The sequence below is a fragment of the Manihot esculenta genome, chromosome 13 (genome assembly GCF_001659605.2).
Source record: "Manihot esculenta cultivar AM560-2 chromosome 13, M.esculenta_v8, whole genome shotgun sequence".
Classification (NCBI taxonomy): domain Eukaryota; kingdom Viridiplantae; phylum Streptophyta; class Magnoliopsida; order Malpighiales; family Euphorbiaceae; genus Manihot; species Manihot esculenta.
Genome location: NC_035173.2, coordinates 778,324 through 797,058, shown reverse-complemented (window position 1 = coordinate 797,058; position 18,735 = coordinate 778,324). Strand labels below are relative to the sequence as shown.

Below are 18,735 nucleotides of genomic sequence, written 5' to 3'. Positions count from 1 at the left end.
CACCATTTAATAAGCACATCCAGCTGTGGAAATTAAAAACATCAATCACCCAAGTCTTCTCTTCTTCTTCACTAGTTATAATTTCATGGCTTCAAATGGTGCAGTCTCTTCTTCTTCTTCTTCTTCTTCTTCTTCTTTAAGAGAGTGGAAATACGATGCATTTCTTAGCTTCCGAGGTGAAGACATACGCAAAAGCTTTATTAGTCATCTACACAAAGAGCTGAGCCGTGAAGGAATCAACACCTTCATAGATGATCGAGAACTCGAGACAGGCCAAAGTATTTCTCAAACCCTCACTGAAGCAATACGATCATCAAGAATTTTAATCATTATTTTGTCGAAAAATTATGCTTCTTCAAGATGGTGTTTGGATGAACTTGTGCAAATTCTCAAGTGCAAGAAAGCTGGGAGCCAAACAGTTTTACCGATCTTCTATGATGTGAGTCCATCGCAAGTGCGAAAACAGAGTGGGAATTTTGAAAATGCATTTGATTCTCATGGACAGCTTTTCAAGGAGAAGGTGCAACAGTGGAGAGATGCAATAATGCAAGTGGCTGATCTCTGTGGATGGGATTTACATGATAGGTCAGTCTATTTTATTTTTCAATTTCCTTAGCTTAATTTATTGTTGATTTGATGACATGCTGAAACTCTTCTTCTTCAATGCCATGATCAGAAGTCTTTGATAGTCTTACATCATTTTTTAATAATAATAATAATAATAACAACTCTTCGCCACGTCAGATGCGATGGTAAGGATGCATTCTTCTTTAATTAAAGCTTTCTATTCAATTTGGAACTAAGAAATGCAATTTATTTTTTAATGGATCTGTTGAGTGTAAATAAGTTAATTGAATGATATATATTAAAATAATATTAATAATAATTTTTTTTCATAAATTTATTATACCACATAATTATGATTTTGAAATTTTATAAATTAAATAATTATAATTTTTAAATTATAATAACGGAATAATTGTAATTTTTAAATGATGGACCATAAATAGTTGTGTTCTGAAATTGTATAAAACTACAATTATTAATTAGTTCACGTAATTTTAAAATTTTAATTATTTAATTCATTAAAATGTCATTTTCTTTAATTAGTTATAAAATTTCAAGAATCACATAATTGTATTCTTAAATGATATAAATTACACTATACTAATAGTAGTTTACTAGATAAACCAGTGTTTTTTTTTAAATAAAAAACTAAATAATTAAATAAAAGGAATAGATTAAAAAGCTACAATTTTGAAAAGAATATAAATAACTATTGTGTTTCTAGAAAAAGGATTATACAGTAAGTCACATAACGAAATGGTAATTTTTCTTGAAAATTAATACTATAATATATTTTTTCATAATCGACCTATTTACATTTGTTAATTTTTTTAAAGAAATAGTATTTTCTAATTAAATTATACAATAATTTCCTAAACTAAAATTAATAATTATTGAAGAACATATTATTTACAATAATAGAATTGATACAGTAATATATATATATATATATAATTTTTTTTAAAGCTAAATTACTTATTGTATTAGTAAAATTTCATCAAATAAAAAGGGATATTATTCCAAATAGAGAGAGTTATATCTAATAAATTCTCTAGCAGCTAGAATATCATTAGGACGAACTCATCTAACAGAAATATCAATTTTAGAATCTAAGAAAGATTTATAATTATTCAAAATCAAACCCCTACATAAGATAATTTGGCAAAAATGCTCCTCAAGTGTCTGTCTAAATTCTTGCATAAGATAATTTAGTAAATATGCTTCTCCTTCTTTCTCATCTCTTGAGCATAAATCATTAAAATCTTCCGAACAAAGCACGAAAGAGAGTTTCTACTAGATAAAACTCGAATAAGATTCCAAGACTGACGTCGTCGTTGCGATTCCGGAAACCCATAATAACTAATAAACCTCCATTGAACATTACCTTCCGAAACAACCAAATTAAAAAATTTGAAGAAAAGTCGACCACAGAAACAAACACATTACTTTTCCACATTAACGAAAAGGTCTCCTCCCAATCCTTGTCTATTGACTGAAAAGCAACCATCAAAATGTAAAAAATTACGAAAAAATTCCATACGAGAACTAAGAGTTTTTGTTTCCATAAAAAATAAAATGTATTAAATTGTATGTGAGAAACCTCCCCACCATACAGAAATCATAAGTAACGATTGTAATATTTTTGAAACTCTTAACAGAGATAACAATATCTTCTTCTTCATCGATAGTCAATTGACGCAGATAGTCTTCTATGGAGAAAGGGAAAGAATAAGTTAAATTTAAGGAAGAGTAAAAGGCGGGAGTATCGAGTCATAAAGGGATCACAGAGGGAAAATGGATTGACGTCTTAGAGCAGCTTAATCTTTTATTATAAGTGAAGTCAAACACTTACTTAGGCTTCAGTGATAATTTTCTGTTGAACATTTAGTTAGTCCTATTTACAAACAACTAAAGATTGAAATGATAATTTTCTGTATTTTGTTTGATGCTAAGTGTTTGATTTTCATTGTTGTTTTCCTAGAACAACTATGGTATAGTTAATGTTTTTCTAAATTGTGTGTATGAGGAAGGAAAACATGAGCTAGAAAATCTTAATGTTAATAAGTATCAAGATTTTTAACTTGATAGTGTGACGGTGTCTTTAGTGTCTTTATATATAGTGATTTAATGTATTTAAATTAATGGTTTTTGAAATATGTGTTTTTAGGGGGTCCTTATGTTCCATAGCCAATTGTTCTAGGATAACTTTTTCAGTTTAGTATCCTGCCCTACTAGTGGATGATAGGTGTGACATTATTTATCTTCACCTTTTGTTGCATAAAACAAAATTAACACCTAATATTTTTATTGCTTCTCATTCCAGTATGATTCAGTATTATAATTTTTGTGCTGCAGGGATGAGTCAGAGTTTATTTGTGAGATTGTCAAAGACATAATTAGCAAGTTGGGACGATTCAGTAGTGACATAGCCAAGGGTCTCGTTGGAATGGAGTCCAGATCAGAGAAAATGAGAATGTATTTGGATTTGGGGCAGCCAGATAAGGTCAAATTTATAGGTGTTTGGGGGATGGGAGGAATAGGTAAAACAACTATTGCTAGTGTTGTATACAAGCAACTACATTCTCAATTTGAAGGTAGTAGCTTTCTTATAGATGTTAGAGAAGCTTCCAAAAGACATAATGGTTTGGTTTCTTTGCAAAACAAACTTTTATCTGCAATATTGAATAGGGATTTAGAAGTACATGATGTTCATAAGGGAACAGATGAGTTAAGAAAGAGGCTATGTCATAAAAAGGTTTTGGTCATTCTTGATGATGTTAATGAATTGGAGCAATTAGAGTATTTAATTGGAAAAAGAGATGAAAACTGGTTTGGCAAGGGAAGTAGAATCGTCATAACAACTAGAAATAAGCATTTATTGGCCCAATGTGGACTAGATGATGAATGTATATATAGGATGGAGGAGTTAGCTGATCATGAAGCCTTTCAACTCTTTTGTTCGAAAGCCTTTAGAAACAATTGCCCCACAGTAGATTATATGGAGTTGTGCAACCAATTTGTAAGTTATGCAAGTGGCCTCCCATTAGCTCTTAGTGTTTTAGGTTCATCCTTGTATGCTAAATCAATAAAAGAATGGAAGAGTGCGTTGGACAGATTGAAAGATATTCCCAGTGCAGAAATTCTAAGAAAACTTCAAATAAGTTTTGATGGATTAGATGAGATGCAGAAGAAATTATTTCTAGACATAGCATGCTTTTTCAATGGAAGGGAAGAGAATTATGTGAGAAAAATACTAGAAAGTTGTGGATTCTACCCAGACAGTGGAATAGGAGAACTTATGGACAAATCTCTAATAATTGTTTCAAATGAACGAGTGTGGATGCATGATTTGCTACGACAAATGAGTCAAGAGATTGTTCGTCGAGAATCCCCTAAGGAGCCAGGACGACGCAGTAGAATATGGCTTTATGAGGACGTCTACCATGTCTTAATAAATGATACAGTAAGTAAATCAATTGTAATGTGACTAGCGAGACATCAACATAAATTAAGTTTCTTATTGTTTTTCTCTTTTTTTTTTTTTGTTGTATTTGATGTTTAGGGATCAGAAGAAAATGAAGGTATAGTCCTGGATTTATTAAGTGAAACAAGCCAATTGATCAGAGCTAAAGGGTTCTCAAAGATGAAATATCTAAGACTGCTTATTCTCCAGAATGCATTTGTTTTTCATGACCTTGAATATCTTTCAAATGAATTAAGATATCTGGAATGGCACAAATACCCCTTCAAATCCTTTCCATCAACTTTTCAACCAAATAAACTTGTTGAGCTCAACATGCAACACAGCAAGTTGAAACAATTATGGAAGGCAGTAAAAGTAAGTATATATAAATGTTAATTAGTCTTGTGCTTTCATATTTGAGGTTAACTCTGTGTCTTTGAAACAGCCTTTACAGTTGCTGAAGATCATTGATCTTAGTTTCTCTAAAGATTTAATCAAGACCCCAGACTTTAGAGATGTCCCAAATCTTGAGGTGTTGAAACTTCAAGGTTGTACAAGCCTAGTTGAGGTGCACAAATGCATTGGTGTATTGAGAAGGTTTTTCTCATTGAACTTGAAAGACTGCAAAAATCTAGTTGCTCTTCCAAGCGACATATGGAATTTGAAGTCTCTCAAGATTCTTAATTTGCGTGGCTGCTTGAAGCTTAGCAAACTTCCTGAGGGGTTGGCGGGTTTGACAAGTTTGGAGGAGCTTGATGCAGCTGGAATTGGTTCAAGACAAATGACATTTGCTAAACCTTGGGATCTTCTTAGTAATTTCTTACCACATGCGGAGAGGAACCAAAATCTCCAGGCTTTTGCTTTCTCAAGTCTACGAGCTCTAAGGAAACTGGATTTAAGTTGCTGCAACCTACCAAAAGTTCCCAACGATATTAGCTACCTGCGGTCATTGGTAAAACTAAATTTAAGTGGAAACTATCTTTTGAGCGTACCTTCAAGCATCAGCGAACTTTCTAACCTTAAGGATGTTGATTTTTCTAATTGCACAAGACTCAGGTCTTTGCCGGCTCTTCCATCTAGTGTTGAATGTCTAGATATGAAAAATTGCACTTCATTGCAAACTCTTCCTAATCTGGTTCAAGTTCTTAGACTTAAAACACTCAAGTGTGCTAATTGCAAGAGCCTTCGGTCATTGCCACATCTTCCTTCCAGCGTTAAATTTCTGGATATGGAAAATTGCACTGCGCTTGCAATATTTCCCAATCTAATTGAAACACACAATGTGGAGAAGAGTTTTTATATAGGTTTCTCAAAATTTTCCAAATTGAATTACTTTCAAGGTGAAATTAGAGTGCCTTTTACATGGCTGAGATATTACATGCTTTGGTTGCATGATGTTCGGCAGCTACTGAAGATGCAAGTAGGTTGCGATATGGACGAGTTTGATGAAGGCTTTCCTCATGTTATTCTCTTTCTCAGTTTTGCTTTTTCATTTTTTTTAGTTACATTGTCTTTGTTTTATTTTCCTTTGCATCCTCAAATGTTATGTAATGATTTTGTCACAGAGACGCATCCATCCATTTTTGGGGCTCCCGGATTTTTATTTATGCTTACCAGGAAGTGGAATTTGCCATCAGGTCTGATCTCTCGTTCTCAGAATATCTGTTGGCAGATGTATCAGGACCTTTTTCCACAATAAACTTGGTCTTCATGTTGTTCTAATCTTTAGCTAATTTTTAGCAAGATATTTTGTTTTTATTTTTCTGTTAAGCGTAGTGGCAGTAGTGGTCGGTTAAGTGTAGTGGCAGTAGTGGTCTGTTAAGCGAGGTGGCAATAGTGGTCTGTTAAGCGAAGTGGCAGTAGTGGTCACTATTTTTTAGCTTTTCTGTTTTTGCTGTAACTATAAATATTTCCAGCTTTGCAATTCAATAATATAACTTTTCCAATTCTAAAATACAACAGTGGTATCAGAGCCCTCTTATCTTAAGGGATCTGTGAGAGACTTGTGAGTTTTTTTCTTGAGTGTTTTTACTGAGTTTTCCAATTCTGTTGCTGTAAGACTTCTTTAATGGAAGGTGAAAGTTCTTTTTCGATAGCTGCTCCACCTGTGTTTGATGGAGAAGACTATCAAGTTTGGGCAGTAAGAATGGAAGCATATTTGGATGCGTGTGATTTGTGGGAAGCTGTAGAGGAGGATTACGAGGTACCTCCCTTGCCAGGCAATCCAACCATGGCTCAGATCAAAGTTCACAAGGAGAGAAACCCTTGAGCCGGTTGGCTTGAGTTGGGGTGAAGTTGGGCCTTGATTTCACCACAACTGGGGAGTGTGCAGGGGTGCACATGATTGGCACGGCTATATTGCTTGGGCAGGCGAGAGTACTGCTGGATGCAAGTGTGCAGGGGCATGCTTGATTGGCAAAGCTGTGTACTTCGGCAAGCGAGAGTACTGCTGGATGCGAGTGTGCAGGGGCATGCTTGATTGGCAAGGCTGTGTGCTTGGGCAGACTGGAAGACTGCTGAGTGCAAGGGCTGGACGTCGGGTGTCGGTTCGGTCCATCATGTGAGGATGCTGCTACAGTCGGGATGGAAGCTGCTGAATGCAAAGGAGTGGCCTACAAACGTGGGGAAGTGGTGCTGGAGTGGGGCATGTTCTCCCATGATGAGTAGTGGCCATGTTCTCCCATGAGGGATAGTGGGTAGTTATAACTCTCATAATGGGAAGTGGGTAGTTATAACTCCCATGATCATTAGTGGGCGGTTATATAACTTCCATGATGAGTAGTGGGTAGTTATATAACTTCCATAATGAGTAGTGGGCGGATTTTTCTCCTTAGTGGTTGGGGGTGTCAACCACAACTTCTTGTAAACTGTTGCTGTATCCTATATATACTCATACACATGTAAATGTGGGGAGGAACCCCGAGAGAGGGGACCCCATTAGCTAGGGAGAGAGCTAAAGAGAGAGCACTGCTAGAACACTTTGGGAAGAGTTCTGTGAGAGGTGTCTCTTGTATTGTTTCCTTTTAGTGAATGAAAGGTTGGGAAAGTTATTTCCTGTAAACACTGTTGTCTTGCACTTTGTTGGTTGAGATTTTGTGCCTTTCGAACCTCACTTTGTGAGATTGTGTGGCTGAGCCAAGTGGGATTTCTGGGTTGCCTAGCAGGTTTCTGAGTGATTGTTCCGCTGCGTGTGTTTCGACTTAGAACCCTGTGACAATTTGGTATCAGAGCAAAGGTTTGCTTTGAACAGTTACACTGACTACTATGGCTGGAGGTGGAGCTATAGAAGCTGTTCGAGAAAGGGTGGCACGGTTAGAATCTATCATTGGCCCAGTTGATGCTGATGGGGTAGAGAGTATTTCTACTCGGATGGATGACCTTCATGAGTCTGTTCAACGTCTTGAGACCATGCTCAAAGAGTTCTCTGAGGAGATGAGAGCAAGGGTGAGTTTGCTAGAGGCAGACGTGACGTTGGTGAAGCGGACAGTTGCGGAGATCCCAGGTGAGACGGTCTCTAATGGGAAGATGAAGGTGCCGGAACCTAAGGCATTCAATGGTGCCCGAAGTGCTAAAGAATTAGAGAATTTTCTTTGGGACATGGAACAGTATTTTGCTGCTGCTAGGATCCCTGATGTGGAGCAAGTTACATTCACCAGCATGTACTTGTCAGGGGATGCCAAGTTGTGGTGGCGAACCCGTATGTCTGATGATGCCAGTGCTGGCAGGCCGAGGATTGACTCGTGGGAGAGATTAAAGAAGGAAATGAAGGATCAGTTCCTACCTTGCAATGCCTCTTGGGTTGCAAGGGATTCTTTAAAGCGGCTGAAACAATCGGGTACGGTAAGGGATTATGTCAAGGAATTTAGTTCTTTGATGCTGGATATCCAAAATATGTCCGAGGAGGACAAACTATTCAATTTTATGTCTGGTCTTCAACCATGGGCACAAATGGAGTTGAGAAGGCAAAACGTGAAGGATTTGCCTAGTGCCTTTGCTGCTGCTGATGGCTTGGTGGATTTCAAGCTCAGTAAAGATGCTAGCCTGATTAAGGGAAAGGGCAAAAGGTTGAAGGGTGGCAAGAAGAATGGTGGTGACTACAGTAGTGAGAAAGGGAAGGCTGATGGTCAGAGTTCGGAGAGCAAGTATTGAAGGGAAACCAGGGGTGTTTCCTATGCAATGGACCCCATCGTGCAAAGGGTTGCTCGAAGAGGGTGAAGCTGACTGCTCTTGTGGCTGAAGATGACCATGCCCTTGTAGTTGCTGACTTTCGGGATTCTTCTGTCATGAATCCAATGCATTTGGTGAATGCTATTTCAGAGGTGAGTTCTTTGAAAGGATTGCTCTATGTGACTATAAGATTGACTAGTGCAGAAGTGCTGGCTATGGGTGATACTGGTACTTCACTTAACTTTTGGGCTGAGAGGATGGCCTAAAGTTTGGGTTTGGAAGCGATCAAGAGTTCCAACCGCATGAAGGCAATAAATTCGACAGTTAGGGATGTGATAAACATGGCTGCTAATGTTGTTTGTATTGTTGGGAATTGGGTTGGGTATGTAAATTTCTTGGTTGTTCTTTTAGTTGATTTTGGGGAATGACTTCTTTATGCGGGCTAAAGTTGTTGTTGTTTCTCATTTGGGTGGGTTGTTCATTTTAGATGAATTGTAAACCTCCTATGTCCAAGGAGAGGGTATTCCTAAGGACAAATGTAATGATGTTAGTAAGGTGAATAGTGTGCTGAGTGCTACACAGGTTGAGAACGAGTTGAGGAGAGGTGAGAAGACCTTCCTTGCTGCCTTGCTAGATGTCAAGCCCGACAGGACTGGGGAGTCCTAGATCAAGTTGCTGAGTTGCTGAGGCAATTTGCAGATGTGATGCCTCTTGGGTTGCCAAAGGAGTTGCCTCCTAGGAGAGCAATTGATCACAAGATAGAATTGGTGCCAGGATCTCAACCTCCTGTGCATGCTCCATATCGGATGTCTTCTTTTTGAACTTGCTGAGTTAAGGAAGGAGTTGAATGAGTTGCTGGAGGCAAGGTGCATTCAACCTTCAAAAGTTCCTTATGGTGTGCTGGTTTTGTTTCAGAGAAAGCAAGATGGTAGTTTGAGGATGGGTGTAGATTATCGTGCTTTGAACAAAGTGACGATAAAGAACAAATATCCTATGCCTTTTATCCATGATCTGATGGGCAGATTGAGTGGAGCTTGCTGGTTTACAAAGCTAGACCTATGGGCTGGGAATTGGCAGGTTTGGATTGCTGAGGGAGACAAAGCGGAGACTATGGGTGTCAATCTCTGTGGAGTCTATGAATTCTGAGTTATGCCTTTTCGGTTTGGCAAATGCTCTTGCCACATTTTGTAAATCTCATGAGTGATGTCTTGTAGGGCTTTCTTGATGAGTTGTTGTGGTGTACTTAGATGGTGGAGTCATCTATAGTAGGAATTGGGATGAGCATTTGATGCACCTAGGGTGGTGTTGGAAAGGTTGCAGATGTACAAACTGTACGTCAACATGGAGAACTGCGAGTTCTCAAGACAGGAAGTCATGTTCCTGGGTCATCTTGTAAGCCAAGGGAGGGTGAAGATGGACCCGAGGAAGGTAGATGCCATTGTGGAGTGGTCTATACCAACTGGAGTCTCGGAGTTGCGGTCATATCTTGGGCTGGCAAACTATTACAGGAAGTTTGTGGCTTGGTATTCCAAGAAAGCTGCACCGTTGACAGATCTTCTGCGGAAGAATGAGAGATGGCAATGGGGGAGTCATTGCCAAAGTGCTTTTGAGAAGTTGAAAGCTACTATTTCTTCAGAACCATGATGCTGAAGTTGCCTAATTTTTATGCACCATTTGAAGTGCATATTGATGCTTTTTGATAAGGCTATTGAAGGGGTGCAGGTCCAGGAGGGACATCCCGTTGCCTTTGAGAACAAAGAGCATATTGACGCTCCTGATAAGGCTATTGGAAGGGTGCTGGTCCAGGAGGGACATCCCGTTGCCTTTGAGAGCAGGAACCTAAATGAAGCGCAATGTGGTTTTGTGTGGGGGCACAAGCCAGGCAGGCACAATCAGGTTGCTGATTTCCTAAGCAGAAAGGAGGTAGTTGTTGGAGTGTACAACACTACTCGTGTTCAGTCTGATAGGATGGACATGATTCGTAGCCATGGCATGGGGATGCTGGTTACAAGTTTAAATTGCCCGAGAGAGTGGAAGTTAAACCAACTTTCCATGTTAGTTTCCTTAAGAAGTTTCACGAGGATGTCGCTGAATCTTCAAGGAGCCAAGTGAAGAAAGCTCCGTGGGTTGTGAGGAAACAGTTCGATGATTAGATTGGGGAAAATCTAAATCATAGGACATTTGGGCAAAGCAGAAAGAATAAGAGAATGGAGTTCCTTATTCGATGGAAAGACAAACCAGTCGCAGAGGCTACTTGGAAGAGAGGTACGACCTTGTGGCAGTCTGAAGAGCAAATAGGGGATTATTTGCGAGCCCTACCAACGAGGACGTTGGCTTCTTCTGGTGGGGGTGGTTTGTTAGACCCTTGAGCCGGTTGGCTTGAGTTGGGGTGAAGTTGGGCCTTGATTTCACCACAACTGGGGAGTGTGCAGGGGTGCACATGATTGGCACGGCTATATTGCTTGGGCAGGCGAGAGTACTGCTGGATGCAAGTGTGCAGGGGCATGCTTGATTGGCAAAGCTGTGTACTTCGGCAAGCGAGAGTACTGCTGGATGCGAGTGTGCAGGGGCATGCTTGATTGGCAAGGCTGTGTGCTTGGGCAGACTGGAAGACTGCTGAGTGCAAGGGCTGGACGTCGGGTGTCGGTTCGGTCCATCATGTGAGGATGCTGCTACAGTCGGGATGGAAGCTGCTGAATGCAAAGGAGTGGCCTACAAACGTGGGGAAGTGGTGCTGGAGTGGGGCATGTTCTCCCATGATGAGTAGTGGCCATGTTCTCCCATGAGGGATAGTGGGTAGTTATAACTCCCATAATGGGAAAACATGGCCACTACTCATCATGGGAGAACATGCCCCACTCCAGCACCACTTCCCCACGTTTGTAGGCCACTCCTTTGCATTCAGCAGCTTCCATCCCGACTGTAGCAGCATCCTCACATGATGGACCGAACCGACACCCGACGTCCAGCCCTTGCACTCAGCAGTCTTCCAGTCTGCCCAAGCACACAGCCTTGCCAATCAAGCATGCCCCTGCACACTCGCGTCCAGCAGTACTCTCGCTTGCCGAAGTACACAGCTTTGCCAATCAAGCATGCCCCTGCACACTTGCATCCAGCAGTACTCTCGCCTGCTCAAGCAATATAGCCGTGCCAATCATGTGCACCCCTGCACACTCCCCAGTTGTGGTGAAATCAAGGCCCAACTTCACCCCAACTCAAGCCAACCGGCTCAAGGGTCTAACAAACCACCCCCACCAGAAGAAGCCAACGTCCTCGTTGGTAGGGCTCGCAAATAATCCCCTATTTGCTCTTCAGACTGCCACAAGGTCGTACCTCTCTTCCAAGTAGCCTCTGCGACTGGTTTGTCTTTCCATCGAATAAGGAAATAGGGATGCCAAGTTGTGGTGGCGAACCCGTATGTCTGATGATGCCAGTGCTGGCAGGCCGAGGATTGACTCGTGGGAGAGATTAAAGAAGGAAATGAAGGATCAGTTCCTACCTTGCAATGCCTCTTGGGTTGCAAGGGATTCTTTAAAGCGGCTGAAACAATCGGGTACGGTAAGGGATTATGTCAAGGAATTTAGTTCTTTGATGCTGGATATCCAAAATATGTCCGAGGAGGACAAACTATTCAATTTTATGTCTAGTCTTCAACCATGGGCACAAATGGAGTTGAGACGACAAAACGTGAAGGATTTGCCTGGTGCCTTTGCTGCTGCTGATGGCTTGGTGGATTTCATTCTCTGATACCACTGTTGTATTTTAGAATTGGAAAAGTTATCTATTGAATTGCAAAGCTGGAAATATTTATAGTTACAGCAAAAACAGAAAAGCTAAAAAATAGTGACCACTACTGCCACTTCGCTTAACAGACCACTATTGCCACCTCGCTTAACAGACCACTACTGCCACTACACTTAACCGACCACTACTGCCACTAAAATACAACAAAAAAAAAAAAAAAAAATTCTGGGCAGAAGCAGCAAATACTGCTGTTTTCTTGCTGAATAGGCTGCCTACAAGAGCAGTGGGAAAGAAGACTCCATATGAAGCTTGGCATGGTGTCAAACCAGATTTGACTAATCTTAAAATTTTTGGTTCTCTTTGTTTTTCTCATGTTCCACAGGTTAAAAGAGACAAACTAGATGAGAAAGCTGAACAAGGAATTTTTGCTGGCTATGATTGAAAAAAATCAAACTTGGGTGCTAGTCGAAAGACCTCAAGATAGAAAAGTGATTGGGGTGAAATGGGTATTCAGGACAAAATTAAATCCTGATGGTTCATTGAACAAGCATTTTAATATTAAGTTTTATTACTTAAGAGAGGTCCAGAAGAATGGTGAAGTGATGTTGGTGCACTGCAACACAGAAAGTCAGATTGCAGATATATTTACGAAGGCACTTCATGTTAACAGATTTGAGCTTCTTAGGGAGAAGCTGGGAGTTTGCAGTTCCTGATCCAGGAGGAGAATGTTGGCAGATGTATCAGGACCTTTTTCCACAATAAACTTGGTCTTCATGTTGTTCTAATCTTTAGCTAATTTTTAGCAAGATATTTTGTTTTTATTTTTCTGTTAAGCGTAGTGGCAGTAGTGGTCGGTTAAGTGTAGTGGCAGTAGTGGTCTGTTAAGCGAGGTGGCAATAGTGGTCTGTTAAGCGAAGTGGCAGTAGTGGTCACTATTTTTTAGCTTTTCTGTTTTTGCTGTAACTATAAATATTTCCAGCTTTGCAATTCAATAGATAACTTTTCCAATTCTAAAATACATTTGCCTTTGAGAGCAGGAACCTAAATGAAGCGCAATGTGGTTTTGTGTGGGGGCACAAGCCAGGCAGGCACAATCAGGTTGCTGATTTCCTAAGCAGAAAGGAGGTAGTTGTTGGAGTGTACAACACTACTCGTGTTCAGTCTGATAGGATGGACATGATTCGTAGCCATGGCATGGGGATGCTGGTTACAAGTTGAAATTGCTCGAGAGAGTGGAAGTTAATCCAACTTTCCATGTTAGTTTCCTTAAGAAGTTTCACGAGGATGTCGCTGAATCTTCAAGGAGCCAAGTGAAGAAAGCTCCGTGGGTTGTGAGGAAACAGTTCGATGATTAGATTGGGGAAAATCTAAATCATAGGACATTTGGGCAAAGCAGAAAGAATAAGAGAATGGAGTTCCTTATTCGATGGAAAGACAAACCAGTCGCAGAGGCTACTTGGAAGAGAGGTACGACCTTGTGGCAGTCTGAAGAGCAAATAGGGGATTATTTGCGAGCCCTACCAACGAGGACGTTGGCTTCTTCTGGTGGGGGTGGTTTGTTAGACCCTTGAGCCGGTAGGCTTGAGTTGGGTGAAGTTGGGCCTTGATTTCACCACAACTGGGGAGTGTGCAGGGGTGCACATGATTGGCACGGCTCTATTGCTTGGGCAGGCGAGAGTACTGCTGGATGCAAGTGTGCAGGGGCATGCTTGATTGGCAAAGCTGTGTACTTCGGCAGGCGAGAGTACTGCTGGATGCGAGTGTGCAGGGGCATGCTTGATTGGCAAGGCTGTGTGCTTGGGCAGACTGGAAGACTGCTGAGTGCAAGGGCTGGACTTCGGGTGTCGGTTCGGTCCATCATGTGAGGATGTTGCTACAGTCGGGATTGGAAGTTGCTGAATGCAAAGGAGTGGCCTACAAACGTGGGGAAGTGATGCTAGAGTGGGGCATGATCTCCCATGAAGAGTAGTGGCCATGTTCTCCCATGAGGGATAGTGGGTAGTTATAACTCCCATAATGGGAAGTGGGTAGTTATACCTCCCATGATCATTAGTGGGTTGTACAAACCACATGACCAATTGTGAGGAGCTGTTCAGAGAGCTTGACAAATCAGCAAGCTCAAGGGTCAAAATTGGGAATGGAGAATTCATCACAGCTGAAGGAGAGGGGACGGTTGCCATTGAAAGCCCTACAGGTATAAAAATAATTTCTGAAGTTTTGTATGTTCCTGAAATTGACCAGAATTTGCTAAGTGTGGGACAATTACTAGAAAAAGGGTTCAAACTTTTGTTTGAAGATAGTATGTGTCTGATTTTCGATCCAAGTGGTCAAGAACTTTTCAGAATCAAAATGAGGCAGAGAAGTTTTTCTTTGAATCCTTTGGAGGAGGAGCAAATGGCATTTTCGTGTCAGCTCACTGTTTCAGATACTTGGCATAAACGATTGGGGCACTTTCATCATCAAGCCTTGCTGTTCATGCAGCGAAATGATCTTGTTCGAGGTATGCCGAATCTAGAGAAACATTTTACAAGTTGCAAGACGTGTATGCTTGGGAAGCAAATCAGATTTCCTTTCAGAACATCTACATGGAGAGCTACCAAGAGGTTACAACTAATCCATACTGATTTATGTGGCCCACAATCAACTCCTTCGCTGAATGGCAGCAGGTATTACATAGTGTTTATTGATGATTTAACAAGAATGTGTTGGATATACTTCATGAAGTTTAAATCAGAGGTTGCTGGGATTTTCATGAAATTTAAAAATTGGATTGAAAATCAAAGCAGTTGCAGGATTCAGGTCATTAGAACAGATAATGGCACTGAATACACTTCAGAGAAATTCAATTTATTTTGCGAAGAAGCTGGAATTGAGCACCAGCTTACGGTCCCTTATTCTCCACAACAAAACGGAGTCAGCGAGAGGAAGAATAGAACTATTATGGAAATGGCTCGGTGTTTGTTACATGAGAAGAATCTTCCAAAAAAATTCTGGGCAGAAGCAGCAAATACTGCTGTTTTCTTGCTGAATAGGCTGCCTACAAGAGCAGTGGGAAAGAAGACTCCGTATGAAGCTTGGCATGGTGTCAAACCAGATTTGACTAATCTTAAAATTTTTGGTTCTCTTTGTTTTTCGCATGTTCCACAGGTTAAAAGAGACAAACTAGATGAGAAAGCTGAACAAGGAATTTTTGTTGGCTATAGTTCAGTTTCTAAAGCCTACAGGATTTTTCAACCTCACACAGGGAAGGTTGTAACAAGCAGAGATGTTCAGTTTCTTGAACATGAACAGTGGGACTGGAATGAGAACTCTCCAACTGAAGAGCAGATTGCACCTCTTGTTCCTGATGAATCAATTGATGATGTTCCTGTAAGAGGAACGAGAACACTTTCAAATGTTTATCAAAGATGCAACGTTGCTGTTTTTGAACCAGCAAGTTATGAGGAAGCAAAAACCGACAAAAATTGGGTGAAAGCAATGGAGGAGGAGCTGGCTATGATTGAAAAAAATCAAACTTGGGTGCTAGTCGAAAGACCTCAAGATAGAAAGGTGATTGGGGTGAAATGGGTATTCAGGACAAAATTAAATCCTGATGGCTCATTGAACAAGCATAAAGCGAGGCTAGTGGTGAAGGGCTATGCACAAATTTGGGGAGTAGACTTCTCTGAAACATTTGCTCCAGTCGCAAGGTTGGACACAATCAGAATTTTGTTGGCGCTAGCGGCACAACAAGGTTGGAAACTTTTCCAGCTTGACGTGAAATCGGCTTTTTTGAATGGTACATTGCAGGAAGAAATTTTTGTTGAACAGCCAGAAGGTTTCACTGTGCCGGGACATGAGGAGAAGGTTTGCTTGTTAAAAAAGACTCTTTACGGGCTAAAACAAGCTCCACGAGCTTGGTATAGCAAAATAGATGATTATTTGCTGTATTTGGGCTTTAAAAAAAGTTTGAGTGAATCAACTTTGTATGTTAAAAAAGCTGGATCTGAAATTGTAATCATCTCTCTCTATGTAGATGATTTACTTGTTACAGGTAACTCTGTTGTGAAGATTCAAGAATTCAAGCAGGAGATGATGAAGGTCTTTGATATGACAGATCTTGGAGAGATGAATTACTTTCTCGGAATGGAAGTAAAACAAGCCCAGAACGAAGTTTTTATATGTCAACAGAAATACTTGAAGGAAATTCTGAAGCGTTTCAGAATGGATGAGTGCAAAAGTGTGAATACTCCGATGAATCAAAAAGAGAAGTTGAAGAAAGAAGATGGAGCTGAACGTGTTGATGAAGGGGTATATAGAAGCTTGATCGGATGTTTAATGTATCTTACAGCAACAAGACCTGACATCTTGTATCCTGTAAGTGTCCTATCAAGGTTTCTAAATTGTGCCAGCAAAATACACATGATGGCAGCTAAACGTGTGGTTAGATATCTCAAAGGAACTCAAAGTTATGGCGTAAAATTCAGCAAAAGTCAGAATTTTAAGCTTCATGGATTTTCTGACAGTGATTGGGCAGGGTCCTTTGATGATATGAAAAGCACCTCTGGTTACTGTTTTACCTTTGGATCAGGGTGTTTTTCGTGGTGTTCCAAGAAACAAGAGATTGTGGCACAATCAACAGCAGAAGCTGAGTTTGTAGCAGCAACGGCTGCGGCTAATCAAGCACTGTGGCTTAGGAAGATTATGGTAGATTTGCAGCTGAAAGAAGTTGACAGCACTGTGATTTTTGTAGATAATCAGGCTGCCATAGCTATATCTCAAAATCCAGTGTTTCATAGGAGAACCAAGCATTTTAATATTAAGTTTTATTACTTAAGAGAGGTCCAGAAGAATGGTGAAGTGATGTTGGTGCACTGCAACACAGAAAGTCAGATTGCAGATATATTTACGAAGGCACTTCATGTTAACAGATTTGAGCTTCTTAGGGAGAAGCTGGGAGTTTGCAGTTCCTGATCCAGGAGGAGAATGTTGGCAGATGTATCAGGACCTTTTTCCACAATAAACTTGGTCTTCATGTTGTTCTAATCTTTAGCTAATTTTTAGCAAGATATTTTGTTTTTATTTTTCTGTTAAGCGTAGTGGCAGTAGTGGTCGGTTAAGTGTAGTGGCAGTAGTGGTCTGTTAAGCGAGGTGGCAATAGTGGTCTGTTAAGCGAAGTGGCAGTAGTGGTCACTATTTTTTAGCTTTTCTGTTTTTGCTGTAACTATAAATATTTCCAGCTTTGCAATTCAATAATATAACTTTTCCAATTCTAAAATACAACAATATCTCCTTTTCTTATTAAAAAGAGAAGCACTCGGTGATTTTGTTTTTTCCATTTTTGCATTCTAATACGATTTTGTCGCAGAGATCCATGCTTTCATTTTTGGAGCTCCCCGAGTTCTATATATGCTTACCCGGAAGTGGAATTCCTGATTGGTTCAAGCATCAGGCAGAGGAGAGTCATTTAAGAATAGAACTACATCCAAATGAAAGTTGGTGGAATATTGCAGGATTTGTAGTTTGCGCCGTTGTTGAGAAGGGAAATGTTGGTGAACCTATAACTTGGTCCATTACAGTCGGTAGAAATATTGGGTCGGCTAGGTGTTGGAGCAACCATGTTCCTATCCCTGAAACTTCCCAAGTTCCTTCGGACCACCTTAGCATGTTCTTCCAAGTGAACCAGTTGGTAGATCCAAACGATGAATGCAGTCCGACTGAGCTGTTGCTTATTTTTGAGCCTGAAGAGAAAATCAAGAAATGCGGAATCCGTATAGTATATGAGGTTGAAATACAAGAGATTATCCAAATGAACAGACCTTTAAAAGATTTGGTAATTTGAGGAAGAGGAAGATGAAGTCTCAGAAAGAAGCAAAAAAGGAATGAAATAATCAAGCCAAGTGGAATGATTGTTCATAGGGACCCTCCAGAAAGAGGCTTCTACGTGATTGATGAGTTGCTATTTATGTTTTTCTTTTTAATGAAATATATGAAAAACGCATATATACTTTGAGGTTGCTTATATAAGCAAATTAATTATAACATGAAAGAAAGAAAATACTTATGAATAGGGATGTTGATTGGTAGGCTTTTGCGAGTACGAATTATAATATATAATTGGTATTTTGGAAATGATATCCATATTAATAATTAAATATATTTCTGTAGTAACATTTATATTTTTAATACTATTTATTTATATGAAAATAATAGTATTTAATTAATAAAATTTTAAATCATATATATTTTAAAATTATTAAATTAAAATTTATAAAATTAAAGATTGCATTTAAATTATTTAAAATAAATTTTAATAGATGAATTTAATACTAAATATATGAATCAAAGTAGAGGATGTATGAGGGGAGGTAGGTGAATTGATGATGATTGAATATGAAGACCTTCTTCTGAAATCTTAAAAAGGATATTCGTTTATTGCTTGTTTCACACACACAAGACTTGTTCAAACTTCAAAGTTGGTCTGCTCCAAATGCTTTTCTGAATACTCCCAAAGCTTTCCACTATGCTAATCTTTCTACCCACTCAAACCAATCTATTTATAAATATTTTTATTAATTAATTAATTTTAATTAAGACTCAAATTCTTGGGACTACTATTGTATCCCCACACTAGGAACTAGTTATTCGATTAGATATGGTTATAGCCCCTTATTAAAATTAAATGAAATTAATAAAATAACTAAGTGACCTAAATTATTTTTCAACAACCACATTACCTAATAAATTATTTATCTTTATATTTAAAATTTAATGAAAAAATAGCGTACACGGACTGGTTGTCGGGATGCAATCAT

The 18,735-nt window shown here is 39.5% G+C and overlaps 1 protein-coding gene across 3 annotated transcripts; it reads left to right on the top strand.

Annotated features, from left to right (window-relative positions):
* Window positions 1-26: 26 nt before the first annotated feature.
* Window positions 27-18,052, top strand: LOC110630028 (disease resistance protein RUN1). 3 transcript variants are annotated; one of them, XM_021777327.2, is made up of 6 exons: window positions 27-585; window positions 2,923-4,030; window positions 4,130-4,405; window positions 4,476-5,086; window positions 5,596-5,667; window positions 17,289-17,792. In XM_021777327.2, the coding sequence occupies exons 1-6, from the start codon at window positions 86-88 to the stop codon at window positions 17,389-17,391; spliced, it is 2,670 nt and encodes an 889-aa protein (XP_021633019.1). In that variant the 5' UTR covers window positions 27-85; the 3' UTR covers window positions 17,392-17,792. The 3 variants fall into 3 exon arrangements, with proteins under 3 accessions (XP_021633019.1, XP_021633018.1, XP_021633017.1); XM_021777326.2 differs by having other exon boundaries at window positions 28-585; window positions 4,476-5,450; window positions 17,289-18,052; XM_021777325.2 differs by having other exon boundaries at window positions 28-585; window positions 4,476-5,492; window positions 17,289-18,052.
* The last annotated feature ends 683 nt before the right edge of the window (window positions 18,053-18,735 follow it).

What these genes read in the sequence shown, in the direction of transcription:
- LOC110630028 (XM_021777325.2), top strand. Translation starts at nt 86, where the DNA reads ATGGCTTCAAATGGTGCAGTCTCTTCTTCTTCTTCTTCTTCTTCTTCT. An exon ending in AATTATGGAAGGCAGTAAAA is followed by an intron (nt 4,406 to 4,475) that starts GTAAGTATATAT and finishes TCTTTGAAACAG; the next exon opens with CCTTTACAGTTGCTGAAGAT. An exon ending in GAAGTGGAATTTGCCATCAG is followed by an intron (nt 5,668 to 17,288) that starts GTCTGATCTCTC and finishes ATTTTGTCGCAG; the next exon opens with AGATCCATGCTTTCATTTTT.